Genomic DNA, 20,401 nt, shown 5'->3' on the forward strand with positions numbered 1-20,401 from the left:
CACACACACACACACACACCGTCGTCGGGCCCAGTGTTGTCTCTTTCTGGGTCTTCAGATGGTATAGAAGCCGATCTAGGCAGGTCCAGTCTGTGGGTGAGCTGTGAACTGGGACCACTGTGGTTGGTTGACTTGACTTCAGTCTTCCTTGTGTTTGGGGCAAGGCCCAAGAGATGCCATGGCAAAACGTGCACTCCTCTCCCTACAGCTTTCTATACAGAGCCTCATCTGTCCATCCAGACCAATGCCTCCAGTGTCACTTTTCTGTACAAGAGTGAGGGCTACCCAGCGCCTGAGGTCGAGTGGACGGACGACTCAGGTCGTAACCTGACCTGCGTGACCACAGTGTCTAACTGCTCCAGCCACCAGGGCCTCCTCTCCATACGCTCCCAGATTGTGGTGCAGCTTGGTAAGGGAGCCAACTACACCTTCTCCCTGAAGAACCCCCTGTTGGACCAGGTCATCCACAGGCCTGTGACCTTCATCTATGGTGAGCTGATGTTTCAAGATGAACTGTCTAGTTGGAATCAATACAATATGTTATGGTATATGGTATTTCTTGGTAGTTTTAGCTGCGTGACCAGCAGCTCTATAGCCCGCTCTCTTGGTCAGTCTGTCCAAACAAAGCTTTTCCTGGAAGTGAATGCTGCTGATGACTCACTATGGCTCATTCACTACCATGTATTTCCAAACACGAAAACAATGGCAGTGAAAGACAATCGGAGTCTTTGTAATTCCGATTCTGCCTGTTATTTTGAATATTTCGGCAAGTGGTATTTTCAGAGCGATCTTTTAACATTGGAGTCAACAGGGATTTCCGCATTCTCTCAACCGACTTTACCGATATGGCGGCTGTGTGATTAAAGAGAATAAGGTGTTCAGCTGAGATCCAATCCAAGATGGCAGAGAAATTGTCATTTAAAAAAAAAAAAACGCATTTTATGCTAGTGGATACCATAATAGCTCCATGAGTGCATATCAGTGGGTGGCTACAACTGTAGCCACCTTGGAGAAAAGGCTTTCATCTTTTGAAAAATCTTCTCTTCGGTGAGTAATGAAATAATATTTTCTGTAGATGTGATAATGTAGGCCGAGTGAAAAAAGTATATAGTCCAAATTAATGGTTCCAGGTAGGGATGGGGGAAAAATGTATTCTTAGATGCATCGCGATTCACTCTTGAACGATATCGATCGATGTGGAAAACTCATGATCAGATTTTTTTTAAGGCCCGCTTAAGAGCAAATTCCTTGGGGCTTGATAGTGAAACATTTTTTTAAAGTTGGTGAATCTTAAGTTACATAACAGACGTAAAACAAATGTGCTTTGTGTTACGTTACGTTGTGAGTTTTGGTGAAGATTGCTGAGCATGAGAAAGACATCCGACCGGCAAAGCGAATGTATGGAAGCACTTTGGCTTTTTGTTGTATAATCGCTAATCATTGTATAATCACATCGCTGCCCTCTGAATCGGAACTGAATCGTGAGGCACCTAGAGATTCCCACACCTAGCTCCGGGCAGGGTGGTATACTGGGGTATAGCCCGGAATAGTATACCGACCTGGACCAGGGCTATCTCACCACAAGCTGTTCACACATCGCGTCACTTCCTCAAGTTCCTCAATAGTCTTTTTTGTTATTGTCTTCCAGTCTCCAGCGGGAGTGGAGTGGACCAGACCCGACACCAATTCACTCTGCTGCTGCCCACCCTCGCTTTAGTGCTCCTGATCATGTGACTAAGTGTACGCTTCATTTTAGTGTTGGCCTGAAATATTTTGAGAGGGAGACCAGGTAGCCTACTTAAGGTCAATGAAGCGATGTTAGCATGAAAGTGTGAGGACTGACTGAGGGGCTGGCACAACCTTCCAACGGATAGTTAGCATTATTTATGGTGTTTATTTTTTATACTAATGTAACTCTTATGAGGTTTTTGACTACTGGAAAGACTGAAGTATGAAGTAAAATACTGACCACAATGTTGTTAATGCGTTATGAATAATATATAAATCATTTGTAAATGTTATACAAATCTTGTTATAAATGATTTAATAATCATTTACGAATGTATACAAATGGTTTGTTAATGATTAGTTCATTATCTACTAATGCATTATGAATAATGTATAAATCATTCATACATGTTATACAAATCTTGTTATAAATAATTTAATCATTTACGAATGTATACAAATGGTTTGTTCATGATTAGTTCATTATCTACTAATGAATTATGAATAATAATGTATAAATCATTTGTAAATGTTATATAAATAGTTATAAATAATTTATTAATCATTTACAAATGTATATAAATGGTTTATTCATGATTAGTTCATTATCTACTAATAGCTTATAAAGGCGTTATAGCTGGGTGTTATTATAAAGTGTTACCCAGTAAGGTAGTCTATTCTCCAGAGAACTGGAGGATCAACACGCAAAGATAGATTAGGGACCGGCCCCCTTATATACAGGTATTGGCAATCATCAACTCTTTGGGGTGTGGCCACGTGCATCACTTTATCTTGGTGCCTGGAAGTCAGCGTTCCTCGCAAAAAATCCAGGCTAGTTCATAATAACCCTATGGTATTATCTGTTTGGAAATCTCTATGACCCACAGGGACCCTTGCATGAGCAACTCGTAGTTTTATCGTAACAGTGTCTGAGGCACATAGGCCAAATCTATGCAGCAAAAACATACATTTTACAGATACATTTAGCCCTATTGTCACGGCCAGATACCACCCGAGAATCATTAATGCGAACTCTGTAGTCTAGGGGTTACCTCGGGCTAGAAACTGAGCCGTGCACTCTAAGCTCCGGTCTGTCATCGGCGTGGAATATGTTGTACCTGAACAGGTTGGCTTAGGCGGGTCCTACCTGGACGCAGTAGGCTACTGACGGTCGCTCCAGTAGTTGATCCAAACCTTCTTGGGAGGGCAGCCTGGCTTCCATGAGCGGCCAGCCCAATCCTTGGGTTGCTACTCTCAGTGTAGCGCGAAGAGCCACCGAAGCGGCTAACGAGACAATGGACACAGGATCTCTACAGGGTTCAGTCACGGTCTTAATCAATGTCCTCAGTGAAAAGTTTGGCTTCCCGGCAAGACGCTGGATCCACGGGGCCTTCTCTTCTGTCTCCTCCCGGGTTAAGTTCAAACCCCCCCCGAGTCAGGCCCGCCCCTAAGCCTCTTCAGACCAATCACCATCCCACACAATGACAGACACAGAGACTAGACGGATCCGACCGTGACACTATCTTCTTCACACACTAATATGGTACAGTAGTAGCGTTCCTGGGTATGTTAACTAAAAAGCTATAATCACACACTTCTAGCCAAACAACTATCTACCCACATGTGTAATCTGTCATTTCTGTGACTATTTCTGAGTCATGTCTGGTGGGTATGTCTAATCCTGTCTAAGTGGGAACACACCGTCAGCTACAGGGAGGGCATAGTTGCACAGTGAGTGAACTAGATTAATCTGATTAGAGACTACCTGAAAACCTCAAAGTCTTCGCCTTTACTTTAATAACATTTCTGAGGTTATCTTCCTCCCGCCCCTGAGAAAAATCCTACTAAGGGCTACTTTCCAAATCACATAATTCTACTTTTTACAACCAGTACGTACTGCAGCTGCCTCTAGACTGTATATACTTTGCACGCAGTACGCATCCAGTTGGGACATACTACCCTGTCATAACATTGCACCTTGAAATTTGAGCACATCCATCGCAGTCCATAAAGCGACATTTGTCCACAGCTGGGATTTGATAACACCTCCGGTGTACTCGCACGTGACCTAATTTCCGCTGAGCACAGGATTGTGGGTCAGAATACCCAGAAGTGTGCTGGCTTGCATACTGCGAAATACGACTGGAAGTAGTAGGACATCCTGGTATTTTTGTTATACTGCATGTGGAATACTATGTATTAGGACATACTACAGCATACACTACACACCTGTACATCCTTTTTTGGCATACAGTATGGAAGTATGTGATTCAGAACAGCCAAGATCTCTATGATTTAGTTCAAACACTTGTACAGATCTTCATCTTTAAATTATTTCAGCTGAGGCCAGTTGTTTCAACTCAAATAGTGATTTAGTGCCACATTGTGGCATAACCCAGGCATAGGCTTGGGTATCCAGTGATAATACTGGCTGCCTTCCGAATCCCCTACTTGTGGTTCAAAGACACGCCCAGAGTTGGATACAAATGCTATGGAGGACCAAACCTGTCAAAATTAAAAAATAAATAAATAAATGACAACAAATGACCAATAAATAAATGAATGAATAAATATGCACAAAAATGAATAAATGCATGCAGTAATGTGTAAATAAATAGGCCTACATTAAATTTGATATAAATGTATAAACTTATATATGTATTTATTGTTTGATTCATTATTTCTTGCATTTATTTCCATATTCATTTATTTGTTCATTACATATTTATTTTTCACACATTCTTTTTCACATTCTTTTTCCACATTTATTTCCACATTTATTTATTCTTTGTTTGCTCGCTCCTTATATGCTAATTAGGGGGCTGTCCATCATGGTGATCCATTACTCCCATTGGTTAATCAGTATCAGAGTGCATAGATCGGCTGAATCCCAAATCGCGCACTTAGGCGAAAGTGCAGAGCACTCGCGGCCTTGTGGCCTTACATGCACGTTCCCGCTAAGTCCACAAGGGCTCAGGGTAGTCCCAAAACGGAATTGCTAGGTCCACAAGTGCGCCACTGCCGCCATTTTGCGCACTTTAACCGCACTTACCGAAAGTCCGCAATTTCGCGGACTTAGGAGCAGAAAATACCCACAGTCCACCGCGTCTCATGTGACACAGTCCAGTGCATCCGAGTCATGATCCGAGTGCATCACACATAAATTGACATTTGCAGATAACACAACATTTATTTGAAATCCACATGCTGCAAACATATCCCACCCAACATACATTTTAAATTATGATTAAATTAAAACAGACGTCAGTCGGTCAATTTGCACGAAGTGGGAGGGGCATTGAGCTAAACTGGCTTGGGAATCGTTGGCACGCCGCTGGAAGTGCTGTCCCATTTAATTCACGGCCCTGCACCAAGCCCCCAGGATTCGAAATCTAAAGTGAAGGCCTATTGAACCGCGCCATCTTGGCTAGATTTGTAGTAATTTTGCTGTTTCCGGTGACTTTTGTACTTGCACAGTTGTGCTTTTCTGTCCTACGCGCGTCCACGCACGTTCCCGGCTCTCCCCGCTTTGATTTAGCAATGAAAACCGGCTTGCATATTAACCTGTTTTTGTAAAATATATCCATTGGAGAAATTATTTTTTCATCCAGGCATCTTAGTTTTAACAGGTTAATTATAGCTGAAGATGTTTTGTTTGCTAGTAGATGGTATTCATTCCGTTCGCGATAACGTTATTGCAGCCAGGCTAAATTCCTCCAGGGAGCCAGTGATAGGCGAGTTGAAAAGCTTCACTCCCCGCCAGCAGGAGCTTTGGCCGCTGCTACCGCATCTCGGATAACCCGCTGAGTTCGTGGCTGCTATTTCACATTCGCCCTTGATCAATCCCAATACCGATCCATGGTAATAATGAATCAATCGTTCAGATCGGCAGTGCTGCATGCATGTTACAACATCATTGTTAGCTTTATTAACATAACCATAGACTACATTTATCTCTCTAACGTTAGGCTATCCATCTTACACCAGTCGGCCATTCGATAGCTAGAAGCGGTCAACGCCAACGTTGACCGTGGACGCGCGTAGGACAGAAAAGCACAACTGCGCAAGTACAAAAGTCACCGGAAGGCCAGAAAAGCACAACTGCGCAAGTACAAAAGTCACCGGAAATGGTCAAATGACTACAAATTTGCCAAGATGGCGCGGTTCAATAGGGCTTCATTGTTGATAGCGGTCAGTGAATGGAGTGGCTGTATCCAGTTCTATTAATATATCCATGCCCTGCACCCTCTTGCCCTTCCAACTGACGTAAATTAAGTGCTCAGGCCTCAAGTGCGAGGGGCCGCAATTAAGCAATAAACCACTCGAGGCCGTGTGTTATAGAGATTTTATAACAGCTAGGGGGCGTTGTTAGGCACGACGCGAAGCAGAGTGGTGAATTGGTCAGCGGACAGTGCTTCATACGTTTTGATCCATAATCTGGAATTTAACCTGCCACGGAGCAGGTTAGCTCGGCAGCATAAATTACCATGGTGATATAGCAAATAGCATATAGCAAAAAAAGTGAACCACCTTCGTAGTACGGATAAACCAGGCTTGAACCTGAAGTTATCATGTTAACCCCGTAATCCTGTTTCGTAGTACAGGGCCCAGGTTAGGCAAGGATCTTAACTCTGGTCGGGTAGGAATGACTTAATCTACCATGCCTGGGCTCGGCTACTAATGCCTGGATATGAAAACCACGCCCCCCTAATTAGCATATAAGGAGCGAGCAAACAAAGAATAAATAAATGTGGAAATAAATGTGGAAAAGAATGGAAATAAATACATAAATAAATAAATGAATAAATAAATAAAAGTAAATAAATGCAAGAAAAAATGAATCAAACAATAAATAAATATATAATTGTATACATTTATATCAAATTTAATGTATTTATTTACACATTACTGCATGCATTCATTCATTTATTTATTTTTGTGCATATTTATTCATTCATTTATTTATTGGTTATTTGTTGAGTCATTTATTTATCTATGTATTTATTTTTTAATTTTGACAGGTTTGGTCCTCCATAAAATGCCCTCCTAACCTCCCCCCAAAAAACATTAATTCCTAGACCACATCACCAATGGAAACACATTTATACACCCCCTCCCTGTGGAGGGGGGCGGGGGGTACTTACATCAAGGGTATTACTTGTGCTACTACTGTAGTATACCTGCTCAAATGACCTGACGAAGAGCAGAGGCTCGAAACGTTGTCTAGTACAATTGGAGCAAAAAATAGGCCTAAAATGGAGCATGAGTGTGTGGGTTCTATTCTTTGAATTTACCTGGAAAAAGTTGTAAACCCTCTCATTGGTCATGTTTACAATTGTAATGTTTCATACAGAGGAGTGAAGAGACACTCATATTATCAATATTATAACTCAATTTATACACATGTATGTTTTTATTCTATTATTTCCAGATTCCTTTAATGTATCCTGATATTTGTTAGTGTTTTCCAGTCATGGGGAAATGCATTTCTGTTGAATCTGCTGATGGACCATAACCAATTAATTGATCTGTGTTCACTATTCACTATTGTATTTTTGGTCTACTATTCTTCACTGTGCCTTCACCACTAGATTATGCTCACAGTCACTTGTTTTACAAAGGAGATGCACTTGTGAGTTCCGGCAAGTAGAAGTACACTGACTTTTCCTACGTTAAATGCAATTATTGTAAGTTAGTTTGGATAAAAGTTTAAGCTAAATTACTAATGTAAAATAATATTTTCACTTTTGTTTATCTGATACTTTAATTGATGTTTGTTATCACCCATTTGATTATAATCAACCCTTACTTTTGGCACCCTATTCATTGCCTCCTTGGTTATTCTTCACAGTAACATTAAAGTAATGCCAGTTGGTTTTTAGAATCACTTAACATGTGCAATATAATTTTATTTTCCTGTCTATGAGCTCGCAAACATGTCATTGTACACGGTATCAGTATCATGCAGCCTACATATGACAAATAAGCAACCGTGAACCCATCAGTGATTAAGATCAAACAAAATTAATTAGACGCATCACACAATCTCTTGTTTACATGTTTTATATATTTTTTGTCCATCGTCAGGTAAAAGCAGACAGAGAAGAGGAGCTTAATCTGTGACACAAGCAGCTTTTGGAGTCCCATCTGTGCTGAGACAGAAGGACTTGTCTGTAGTTATCACAACACAGGGTAAGACCTTCCAGAAGGGCTACATGACGCTGTCATAAACAGCTGTGGTCAGTTTAAGACAACTGACTGACACAGTCATGACACAAGCGCTGTTGTGAGGTGAGGTAAGCCAGTCCGCCGGTGTTACCAGCTAGACCATTAACAGATCTGAACAGCCACACTTGTGTCATGACGGAGTAGAGTCAGGTGACGTAAGCGGACGTAACCTACCCTATACTGATAACTAGGAGCTACTTTACCTCCGTGTTCGTCTCTACCATGGCATAGCTTTGGCATAAAGAGGTAAGATGGTGGCAGCACCCTGGGGTATGTTGCGAGAAAGTGGCTTGGTTCATTTCATGACCGTTTAGAGCCGTATTTCAACCCAGAAGGCCTTGGGCCAGTGGGTCGATATTGGGAGGGAAGGGCAGAATACAGTAACATTTTACTGCTGATTTTTCCAAATTGAAAAGTTTCCTAAATACTGCAAATATAACAAAGAAGAGGAAGCGCTCACATTGAACTGTGTATACATTCACCTGGACGTGCGTCACGTCACTTGTGAGCATTTTGTCTTATATGGTTCTGTCATTTTGGTTCCCTTCTTTGAATTATAGTTCATTGAAACTTGGGAGTGCATCTTTGCAGTCATACAAACATACATACATACCATAAGCTTTAGCTTATTCCACAATGAGGACATTACAATAGTCATGATATCGTTGAAGTAACGTTTTTAGAACCCAAGTCTTGACTGTAGACTCATACAGTCTAGCTTCACTTGCTGGGTTCAGATTATATAACACTTGAGAGGTGTGTCAACAACAGAGCAAGACAGATAAAATAAAGTACACTCGATCAAACAAAAGAAACATTAAAATGAAACATATATAAGCTTATTCAACCCTGGGCGAGCTTTGCTATAAAAGGAAAACATACAGTACATGATACATACTGTAGTACACAAGGTTTTGGCAGAACATACTCAACATGATAGGAAAACGTTCCTTTGATCGACATGAAGAGAAAAATGGTAGGATTTTTCTTCACTATCTTAATCCACTGTCTTTGGGTTTACCTGAGATTCCAGACGTCCCTCAGGGCTGCACTCTCACAACACAGGCTTACAGACTGATTGATTGATCGATTGATTTTATCGATCGATTGATTGATTGATTGAGCTTACAGTCTTACATTACGAGCTGGGGTCAAAGACATTCAAGCGGGCTGAAGGCATCCCCATATCACAAGCTCGGTCCATTATCCGGTTGGATGACAATAGCATCGCTACCACCCAACCAAGCATCAACCAAGCTCTGGTCTCACCCAGGACACACCTGACCTGCAGGATCTAACACTTGCACTCCACCCCAGTCCACCACGCAACCACTCCTCCAAACAACTTAAAGGAATTTGCACAGAGAAAAAAAAAAGAGAGAAGATAGACTTTAGCTTAGAGAGGGAGAGCTATCTGTATACAGTCCCTCTGGGGAGATTGTGTTAAGACTGTCTTGGAATGCACTATATATATATATATAGAGAGATGGGGATAAATATTGCCTTTACTATAAGCATGATTACTGTTAATACATAGTGGCCTCCTCACCACCAGAGGCACAAGAGCGAGCTTTAGCACCCTTCTACCTATAGCTTCTCCATGGCTCTCTCAGTGTCACTACCTCCGAAGGCCACTAGGGGGTGGAAGACGCTCACAAAAGCCGTTTTCTTTATTTTCTTTTTTTTTACCGTTTTAAATTCATATCTTAGTTTCTCCTCGAGCTCCCCCAGCTTTGGTCACTCCTCATCCACAGTCTCCCTTTTGGACTCATCAGCTTTCTGCTCCTGGACCTGAGGGACGGGGCTTGGAAGGGGCACGGCCTCGACAGCAACCAATGAGGAGGAGTCTTGTTGATCAATATCCTTCCTGGAGGACATCTCTTCCTGTAAAAGAAGAATGTAAAAAAATAAACTGAATATAACATTCTATTTTTTGCATTATGTTGCTTATGTTCACAGGGAAACTTTGTAAAAGACACTTGGGTCTCAACAGACTGAACCCTGTGTAATAGGATCTACAAAAAAAATGTGAGGACTCACTTGTTCTGCAAATCGTTGGTTCACCTGTTCTCCAAACTCCTGAGACTCCACCTCCTCCCCATTTGAGTGACAACTGGGGCTGGGCACCTCAATGCCATGGCTTTCCAAGATGGCCGCCTCTGACAGTGACAGGTGCAGAGAGAAGAGGGGAAGCAGAGAGACAGATAGAGGGGGATGAACAAAAGTTGATCAGTCTTTTCTCTAGTGATGACAGCCCTTCGATAGCGGAACTACTGTCGCTCACGGGTGGGGGTCTCACCTATGTTGGCCCTCCTCTTCATCTCCTTCCGCCGGTTGGCAAACCAGTTGTACACCTTCAACGCTGTCACCCGCTCAAACTCGGACAGCTTGCATCCTGTGTGTGACAAAACAAGGGCGATGGACATTGCCCTATTCATCAACATGTCAGGGGCTTTCAGTAACTCAGTTGATACTTGAGGATGTTTGACAGGCAAGCAGGTACCCTGTTTGAGGTATAATATAATGCACAGCCAACTACCTGGTTTTTGGATGACTGAGTTGCAGGCGTTGGCGATCTCCTCTCTCTTGGCCTCGTCGGGATACTGGTTCTCTATAAAGAAGCTGCAACATGCAACATCCAGCCAATCACAACGCTGCTACCTGATCATAAACCAATAAGAGGCTGCACTATTGGTGGGTCAAAACATCTGCCCTACGTGGCCCCTGTTTCGACAGAAATCAATTAATTGACCCTTGTTAAGAGTCAGGACACAACATCTAGCCAATGAAAACACAGCTACACAAGCCCTCCTTGACCATAACCCAAGCTCTCCCCTGGCAGTAAACGGCTAGATTCATGGATACATTAGGTGAATTGCATTCAGTTATTTTATCACTCCGCGTTCCCTTCTCGTCTTCTGGGACCGTAAATAAAAACCTCTCCAGTCAGACAGATCCAGGGGAAAAGACTGCACTCTCTCTCTCTCTCTCTCTGTCTCTCTCTCTCTCTGTCTGTCTGTCTATCCCTTCACCTCCCTGCACCCTGCTGAGTAAAGCCTGATTCACATACAACAAGGTGTCCAGATTGTTTTAACACAGTTTAAGAACAACATCCAATCGTTTCGTGACTGGACAATTTGGGAAGGTGAAAGTTCTAAGGCTGACGTTTTCAAGATTCAAACGTGTCAGATCTCACGGAAAGACGGCGTTCTGAAACTAGCGCGCCGCTGCGGCTGTTGTACTGTATGTGAACCCGCAAGAACAGTGGTTATCAAAGCACCAATTACCCCTCCACCCCCCTCCTTCTGTTCACTCCTCTCTCTCGTTAACTTCCTCTCCCCCATCCACTCCGTTCATCTCTCCGTCTCTTCCCACTGTATGTCTGGACAAGAATAACAACTTAAGGATCCCTCCCTCTCCCTCCCTCCTGCTCTCTCTACTCCTCCCTTCATATCCCTCTGTCTCTCTGTCGGAGAGGGAAGCATCTTTCTCTCTTTCCCTCTCCACCACCCTAACCTCTGCTGCTCTGTCCTTCAGCGGGAGTGTGACTCTGAACCGGCCCATAAAGATTAGCACTGCAGCAGTATTGCGTAACATGGAAGGCCGGCCTGTGTGAGAGGCTGTGTGGTCTGAGTGAGTGCTCTACTCTCCTCTTACACCACACACACACACACACACACACACACACACACACACACACACACACACACACACACACACACACACACACACACACACACACACACACACACACACACACACACACACACACACACACACACACACACACACACACACACACACACACACACACACGAGTCCGATGGTCCGCTGTAGGACGGAGACATTGCAGTAGCCTCGTCTGGAACATCAGACAGATCTCAGAACATTCTGTAGATCTCAGAACATTCAACAGATCTCGGAATAGTCTACAGATCTCTGAACATTCTTTCTTTCTTTATTGGTTTAGTTTTAACAGGGACAGTGCACAATAAAGGAGTAGTAAAGGGAAAAGGCATGTTTAGTCTGATAATTGCTCTACCACCGTTTAGGTCATACAGTGGGTGGGCACCTTAAAAAATCATTCAAAAACATGTTATATTTCTCGATTTCAAAGACAAGAAGCTCACTGAGGGGGTAATTGGTGTCAATTGGTGTTCTGACATCAAATTCGCCGCAAAGTATGAATCCTGTAGGGTTTTATTGATCATTTTATGAAATCCATTGACTTGTATTGAAGCGACCGTTGTAGATGTGTAGATCAATCCGCAGAGGGGATTCAGGAAGCGGAACTACTTACGGTAGCTATTGTTATTGTTTATGTTGCTAGGCTACCTAGTTTGCGGAAGTTTACACACGTATGTGCTGCGACTAAATAGTTCTATGCTAAATATTTTAAAAAGCCTTTCCAGATCAACTAGAATCTTACTTTATGGCAAATTATATGTCAGAACGCCAACTAACACCTCGGTGAGTTTCTTGTCTTTGAAATTGACAGTTTAACATGTTGTTTGAATGATTTTTCAAGGTGCCCACCCACATCCATTGTCTGACCAAAACGGTGGTAGAGCAATTATCAGACTTTCTCAAAAGTGCTAGTTTTGTCAATGTTTTGATCTGAACCATTGTATATGATCATAAGTAACCTTAAACAGGACTAAACATGCATTTTCCCTTTACTACTCCTTTAATGAACAATAATAACATTGTAAATGGGTCGGGATTAACCAAGAAGGCCAATTTTCACCCGTAGTCCCTGGATTCAACAGATCTCTGAATATTTTACAGATCTCAGAACAGTCTACAGATCTCAGAACAGTCTACAGATCTCAAAACAGTCTACAGATCTCAAAACAGTCTACAGATCTCAAAACAGTCTACAGATCTCAAAACAGTCTACAGATCTCAAAACAGTCTACAGATCTCAGAATATTCTACAGATCTCAGAATATTCTACAGATCTCAGAACAGTCTGCAGATCTCAGATCAGTCTGCAGATCTCAGATCAGTCTACAGATCTCAGATCAGTCTACAGATCTTTACAAACTGCAACTTAGAGGATGGAGAACTTCTCCGACTAAGTTCCATGATAGTCTGACCTCTCCATGATTGACTGGCACTCTTTCCTCCACGTGAACCTGCTGCCTCTGCGCAGTCTCAAAGGGCCGCCCACAACCCCACCTCTCTCCCCAGGAAGGATGGCTGTCCGCCAATCAGGCTCCTCCTTCACCAGAGAGCGCATCGACAGGGTGGCACCTATGGGAGGGGAGAGAAAGAGAGATAAATAAATAAATAAATAAATAAATAAAAGAAAAAAAGGGGGGGGTAGTTGTAGAATCCATTCACCTAATAGTGACAATAAGTAAAATGTTCAATTTTAGCGCTGCCACAACAACAATGTTGTGATACATGAAATGACTAACAAACAGCGTGTTCAGGACGTGTCTCAGTAGTCTATAGTGGTTCCACCTCCTCTCCCTCCCTCTCATCCATCTTTCCATTACATGGCTCCACCTACAAGTGAAATCAATAGGGCTATTGTCCAATTTCAATTTCAACAGAAAAATGGAAAGAGGACGAGAAGCCAGTCTGGACCATTGAGAGGCATCCCTAGACAGCCGACAGGGTGGACAGTGGACACAGACAGACATGCAAGGCTATGTGATGATCAGGTATCAGGGGCAAGGCTGCTACGCTGGTCCCAGAACTAAAGTGTCTGGTTCTGGGCTTTACCTGGCTGGGCCTGGGTCTGGTTCTGGGTCTGGGCCTGGGTCTGCGCCTGGGCCTGCGCCTGGGCTTGGACCTGGGCGGCTGCGGCCGCAGCAGTGTACCACGGGAGCAGGTGCATCAGCAGCTCTCTCTGTCTGCCCCAGGGTGTGCCGGCGACGCCCGCGGCGATGGCCCCCGCGCCACTGCCCGCGCCCGTCCCGTCTCTGTCCCCTCCCCTGGCCCTGGCCACCGCCCCTGGGCCGTGCTGGCTTTCACTCCACCTCAGCCCTTAGGACAGAACCAGGGGTCAGGCAGGCAGGCCTCAGCCACGGGGAGATATGACACAAGAGGTCGGACGTTTCAAAAGTCTCAACGGGTGCCAAGTTGGGTTAACCAAAAAAAATAAAAAAATAAAAAGGTCTCGAGAACAGACAGCACTCCTGTAAACCTGTGTGTCCGTCCAGATCCAAATGCAATCAAACGTGAGTATAGCTTTGTACATTTCTTGCTCAGATCAATACGATCAAATGGTTGTGCCGAATACGTGTATAAATTGTTGTCTTTCTTGACAGGTGTACCGGAGAGAGAGGTCCAAAAGAGCTAATATGGTTTGCAAAACCAAGTGACCTTGTATTGTATTACACACTTGCAGAGAAACTATACAGCTATAAGCCAAACAATTTGCAATATTGTTAGTATTGGCGTTATTGTTAGCCTGTTAGCCTTGGAATGAAAACCAGCACCAGAGTAGCTCCGGGATCAGGACTGAGAACTACACTTGTAGCCATAGCAGGGCTGGGGGAGGAGGAGGAGATGATGGGGGGGGGGGGTGGCGGCGGGTCTGTTACACTCGAATGTGAGTTTTTATTTTATTTTTTATAGCTATTTCTCTGCCACAGCCAGTTCCAGACACTTAGCTGTTGATCTCTGATCTATATCATACATACAGTAAGACGTGGTTGATCTAGATCATACGTACAGTAAGACGCGGTTGACCTAGGGTTCAGCTCGGTGCCTCTCCGTGCAGCACTTCTACAGCACAATCTTTCCTGAGGACACCGCGAGGTCAGCCAGGCCTGCTGGCCCAGCCCGCACCACCACAGCCATCCGCTGGAATTTCATCTCGGACCAGATGACTTAACATTATCGATTAGTATCTAGTGACGCTTCTCCTGTTTTTATCCTTAGGCGTTCCTCTGAAAGTGATCAGACCCGCCTCCTAGGACCAGGCAGAGAGAGGTGGGAGGGTACTAGGGTGGTGGGAACATGGTGCCAGACAGGGACAGAGGGGATGGGTGAGTGAGGTGGGCAGGGAAAAGGGGAGGCGGCAAGCAGCACAGAAAAGCCTTTCGTCACAGAAAGCACCAGCTAGCATTCGATAACCCCCATCGCTAATGCCCTTAGTCCATAGCCTCCTACTACCTCCTTAATTTCTCCTACTCTCTATCCCTACCTAGACAACCCCCCCCGCCCCGCCCCCCCCCCCCCCCCCCCCACACACACACACACGCAACCCTGTACGCCCTCCCTACTCCCTCTCCTGTCCTCCTCCTCACCCTGGTTCTTACCAGGGCTACACCCCTCCCTACACCCTCCTCTTCTCCCTCGCCCTGGCTCTTAGCTACCTCCCCGGCGCCCCGGCTCTCACCTGGGCTGTTCCTCTCCAGCAGGTACCAGCGGTAGAAAGCCCTGCGTTTGGAGTCGCTCATCTCCAGACCCTGCTGGAGCAGCCACTGGGAGATGTAGCTCTGACTGATCCCTGCAGAGGGAGGGGGAGAGAGTGTGTGTGTGTGGGGGGGGGTCACCAGACAGGCATATAACGATGGAAAGAGCAAGAAGAGAGATATTTCTGAGATTCTGTGATTTAATAAAATGATATGAATAATAAACCATACTAGAACCACATATTGCACAACCACAATATATCAACTGAGGGTTCTGCAATATGTTGCCATTGCTATTTATTTATTTATTGTCTACTTAAATTCATGTGTTGAGGATGATTGTGATGTCTGTCTTGTGACCTGCAGGACCAGCGGAGTCCACAACAAATTTCCACACGGGGACAATAAAGTATATGAAATGAAATGAAAGTACTGCAGGGTCCGTTTGGTTCGTCTGTCCACTCGGGCGGTGGTACCTGTGACTTGTCCCACGATGGCCTGGGAGATCCTGCGGTTGTTGAGGAACGTCTTGATCTCTTCCTTCACCAGGTTACTGTCCCTCCTGCAAAAAACAACAGCAGGTACCCAGAGATGTCTCTCTTTCTGACCCGAAAAGGGTTCCCCTGCGTATAGAGCCAACCCTGAGAAGGGTTCTGTATGGAACCTTTTTTTCAGAGGCTTCTAATGTTTACAAACCGTTCTTATTTAGAACAACTTTTAGAATGTAGGTGTCTGATGTGGATGAAACCATGTCCACCCTGGTCTAAGACTGTTCTCTTCTAGCTCAGCAGCACTATCCCTCCATCCCAACACACCTGGCCCACATTCATACTCGCTGAGAATAAGCCAACATCACTGGGGACACTGTCATTATCTGAGTTTATAATGGTCTCCCTTTCTCTGTACTCTCTCCTGTCCTGTTCCTCTTCTTAACCTGAATACCCCTCTATCCAGTCGTCCTCACGATATCTCCTTATTCCATTCCAGTCATTTAGCTGATGCTTTTATCCAATGCCACTAATAATAATAATTGCATTTAACGTAGTAAAAGCCAATGTACAGTACTACTACTTGCTAGAACTCACAAGTACATCTCCTTTCTAAAACAAGTGACTAAGAGCATAATCTAGTGCAAGGCAAAGTGCAAGAATAGCAATCTAAAATACAATATGTGCTTAAGAGGGAGGATCGTTGTAGTACTTCTTGAAGAGATTCCCTCCCACTTTCTCTTTACAATGTACATGTAATGGGCCTACACTTCTGGTCCTCTCCCTCAAAGCTGCCAGTTCTACTCATCTTCATCTCTCTTTCCTTTTCTCTCTCTCTCTCCTCACCTCATGTACTCCTCCACCTTCTCCTCCAGGTCCCAGTCCTCCTCCCCCATGATGTCATAGCTGAACGACCTCTGAACCCCAACCCCCGGCGGGTACAGGGGCGGGGGCGAGGCCTCGTAGCTGTTGCTAGGCGACAGCGAGGCACCGTCCAGGCCCGGGGTCTGCGTGGTGGCGGAGGCCAGGGAGAGGGAGGAAGAGGAGGAGGAGGAGGAAGAGGCAGAGGAGGGGGCCGGGGCCAAGGCGGCGGTGGGGGTGGGGGTGGCGGTGTCGGACGGGGGGGCAGTGGCGCGCGGCGTGGGGTCGCAGTAGGTGGGGCGGTGGTCCGGCTCTAGCCTCTCCAGGGACTCCAGGGCGTGGATGATCTGGGGCTTGGTCATGCCCGACAGACGCAGCCTCTGCAGCAGGTCGATCTGCTCTATGGTGTAGCGTGGCTCCACCTCACAGCACTCCATCCTGGCATCTAAAAGGGTTTCCACACGGAGACGGAGGTCACTGGAAACGGAGAGTCGGTGTCGTAATGCAGGGGTTCGCCAGGTTTGACCGACCCGGCTGCCAGGCGCTGAAGATTCTGCTTTTGAAATGCACATGTACAATACGTTTCTATGGCCTAGTATCTAAAAGAGCCAGAATGAGGCCAAATGTTACTGGAACTCCGTTCAGAAACAAAACAAGCTTCATCATCCCTTATTCCCCTGCAAACACTTAAAGAGTTAGTAGCTGATACCTTCGGGACTGTAGTTAATAAAGGCCATTGACGCCAGTCATTTTCTTACTGTACTTTACATTGACACTACTTTTGTATTTTTCGTACTCTGCTACTGTATTGGTTGATTGTAAGTCTTGATTGTCCTTTTGTCTGCACATGCCACTTTTATGGTATTTTTCTGTACTCTGCTACTGTATTACTCTACCTGTATGTTGTTTGTAAACACAACTGCAGACCTGGTGTATGTTCTTCCCTGTCTAAATAAAGGTTTCGATCTATATATATCTACTATTTGAGCTAGGCAGAAGTGTGGGTATCAAATTTAAATTAGCTAGACTGGTAATTAATTAATTCAGCTTGCAATGGAGCACATATAGTAATTCAGTAATAACAAGATCGAGCAGTAATTGTCCAGCAGGAAAATGTGGCTGTAGTCTATACCAACGATATACTTTGTTACCAGTTCGACTGAATGCAACAGGCAATGGACTGCAGTGTCCTTTGCAAAGAACTTTTGGGTCATTCAACGGCTGGCACAATTCTTTGGCGTTCACGTCACCCTACTCCAGCGGCTAGTGCCAAATATATTCGGCCTAAATATGAAGCCTATATCTGACACTGTTTCGAAACATATCGAGTCAACTGGTAGATACAAAAATAACAAAGATACGGTGAATGATAGAATATGCCCCGTTGTTTCAGTACCTGAAAATGATAAAGAGGGGGACAGGCGACCCGAGGGGAGCGGTTCAGTGCGTGGGGTCGCTGCCGCTTGGCACCACTGTCGCATGGCTTGGTGGAGCGGGGAGTAGCTGGGGGAGACACGGAACGTGCTGCAGTACGGTGCGGTTGATCTGGCTAGCTTCAACTAGCTAGTGCTAGCTATTAAAAGTAGCTCTGGCTAGCTAAGTTGGTTAGCTAAGTCACTGCACATTACATCATTATTAGCCAACGTTAGCTGGACAGTAAACAAAGGCAAGGAATGAAGCACAAAAAAACTAACAATTGTAGCTAAGTTAGCTGGATGAGGATACACTCAGCTAGTTGCTAGCTAGTGAGCTACTTATGCTAACGTTAGCTAGCTAAAGAACCGGGATGCTATCCCGGAGTGCCTCTTACCTCCCGCTGCTGTGGTGACGGGCTGCAGCGGGCAAAGCAGTCAGTGCACTGTCGGTGAAATACTGATCTGTCCGGCCGTGCAACACCCCTCGGCGCCTAGCAACTGGAGCTAATGGTTGTCAATTAGCTAATGAAGGTGATCCGTGCAGGGTCACACCGTCCATGGATGCAGCAGAGGGAGAAACCGATTCGGTATGGCCTCTCACCCGCCACTGTACCGGTGATGATTCAGGAAGTAGTTGAATATGGGAGGGAGAATCAAACATTTTAGGGAAGCGCTTCTAGAACAACTAGGCTACTGGTCGCTAGTTAATAAAGTAGTTGTAACATTACACAATAAAGGATTGGCATTGGCAACAATGAAAACGTTTTAAATAACATGTTTGGAGAATTGCAAAATCAGGGGTGTGTCAAGTTCAGTGTGTGTGCACTGTGCACCATCCCCGAATTAGGCTATAGTCTACATCTCTAAACAGCCAAATGATGCACTCCTTGCCTAATGCTGAGTCTTCTTCTGATAAAAAAAAAACCAAAAAAAACATCACATTTGGTAGCTGATAGACTTTATAAATCATGCCTCAGTCAAAATAATGATCACTATATTCAACAGTACTATTTGTATATGTTTTTCATAAGTGTGAACGACAGTGTGCAATAAAACTACACTAGGCCTACACTACACACGCACGCACGCCCACACACACACACCACTCTTCTGTATTGAAGAATCCCTCTATAGGCCCAGTCCCAATGTCCACCCGGACTCACAGACTTTGGGGCGCGTTCACGCTAAGTGCGTGAGGGCTTAGGGCTGTCCCATTGTCAAAACGTCTGCCAGAGAGCCCAAATACATGTTGAGCCCTTTATGCCCCCTTACCGTATGTCTGCACTTCTGCAGATTTTGCCTAAGGGAATTACTCACAGTTCATATCGTTGTAACGTGAAATACGGGTTTACCAACAAGCACGGACAGTTCAACCAACCCTAACGTTCACGTTACAAAACAAAAATCTTTATGTTTTCAGCTGGACTTGCTTATAGCCATATCATTATTTTGTTTTCAACATTTTATGTTATCAACACCATGGGTTTGTATAATTTGATTTGTTTGAAAATAGGCTGTTTATAAATTACATCGATTTCTGTTGCCCTAAATCTTATGATTTCCCAGTTAAAAGCTGCATGACATTAATCATCCATCTCGATACAATGTCTTTGAATTTAGATTTCCTACATGAATATGGAAAGAGTTGTGCAGAAATGTGTGTTGTCATTTTTGAGTAGGCCTAAATAGGTCTACTTTTGGATTCATCACAAACAAGAATCACCGGCAGTAAGAGTTCGCTTACGACGGCAAAATGAAATTATTTCAAGAAGTTGAACAGAATGTTTTGAGGAACACAGAGGATTGATGATGTAAAGGGGATTTGACTCATCCCAAAATTAATTTACACGTAGGCCTACAAGAAAAACATGACAAAAAAATGAAAAAATAAAATAAAGAGTCCCACACCCACAATAGTAAGAAATATGTTTTGACGTCAACGTAACGTGATGTCGTGCTGTCCATCCTTTTTCTACCATTTCGAGCCCTTGCAGCCTCTCGCACTCAACCACTTTACCAGGTGACGTCAGTAAGTCTGTGGCTCAGGGCTTGAGGGTTTAGGGTGGACACTGAGACTGGGCCATTAATAGGCCTATATCTTTAGTATACCACTCCATTACCTGTGCTCAACTGAGGGAGTCGCTTGTGTAAAGAGGAGGTTAAAATAGAGTAGTAGCAACGCAGAGTGAAATGAAGTCTGTCACATTGGTCCCACCTACAGACCATTGTGCCACTCTGCCTATCCCTCCCCTCTATGCCAAGGTGGCACTGATAAGTATTTAAGAGACGCCTTCCCTGACTCAGGCAA

At 44.5% G+C, this 20,401-nt stretch overlaps 1 protein-coding gene across 1 annotated transcript; it reads right to left on the reverse strand.

Annotated features, from left to right (window-relative positions):
- Positions 1–7,815: 7,815 nt before the first annotated feature.
- Positions 7,816–18,657, reverse strand: LOC311322746 (homeobox-containing protein 1). The gene is made up of 11 exons (XM_084454844.1): positions 18,489–18,657; positions 18,075–18,181; positions 16,664–17,123; positions 15,806–15,891; positions 15,314–15,424; positions 13,690–13,953; positions 13,056–13,212; positions 10,496–10,578; positions 10,256–10,351; positions 9,997–10,115; positions 7,816–9,840 (listed from the first exon to the last, which is right to left on the reverse strand). The coding sequence occupies exons 2-11, from the start codon at positions 18,157–18,159 to the stop codon at positions 9,694–9,696; spliced, it is 1,608 nt and encodes a 535-aa protein (XP_084310970.1). The 5' UTR covers positions 18,160–18,181; positions 18,489–18,657; the 3' UTR covers positions 7,816–9,693.
- Between the last annotated feature and the right edge of the window lie 1,744 nt (positions 18,658–20,401).

The sequence above is a fragment of the Borostomias antarcticus genome, assembly GCF_949987555.1.
Source record: "Borostomias antarcticus genome assembly, chromosome: 21".
Taxonomy (NCBI): Eukaryota; Metazoa; Chordata; class Actinopteri; order Stomiiformes; family Stomiidae; genus Borostomias; species Borostomias antarcticus.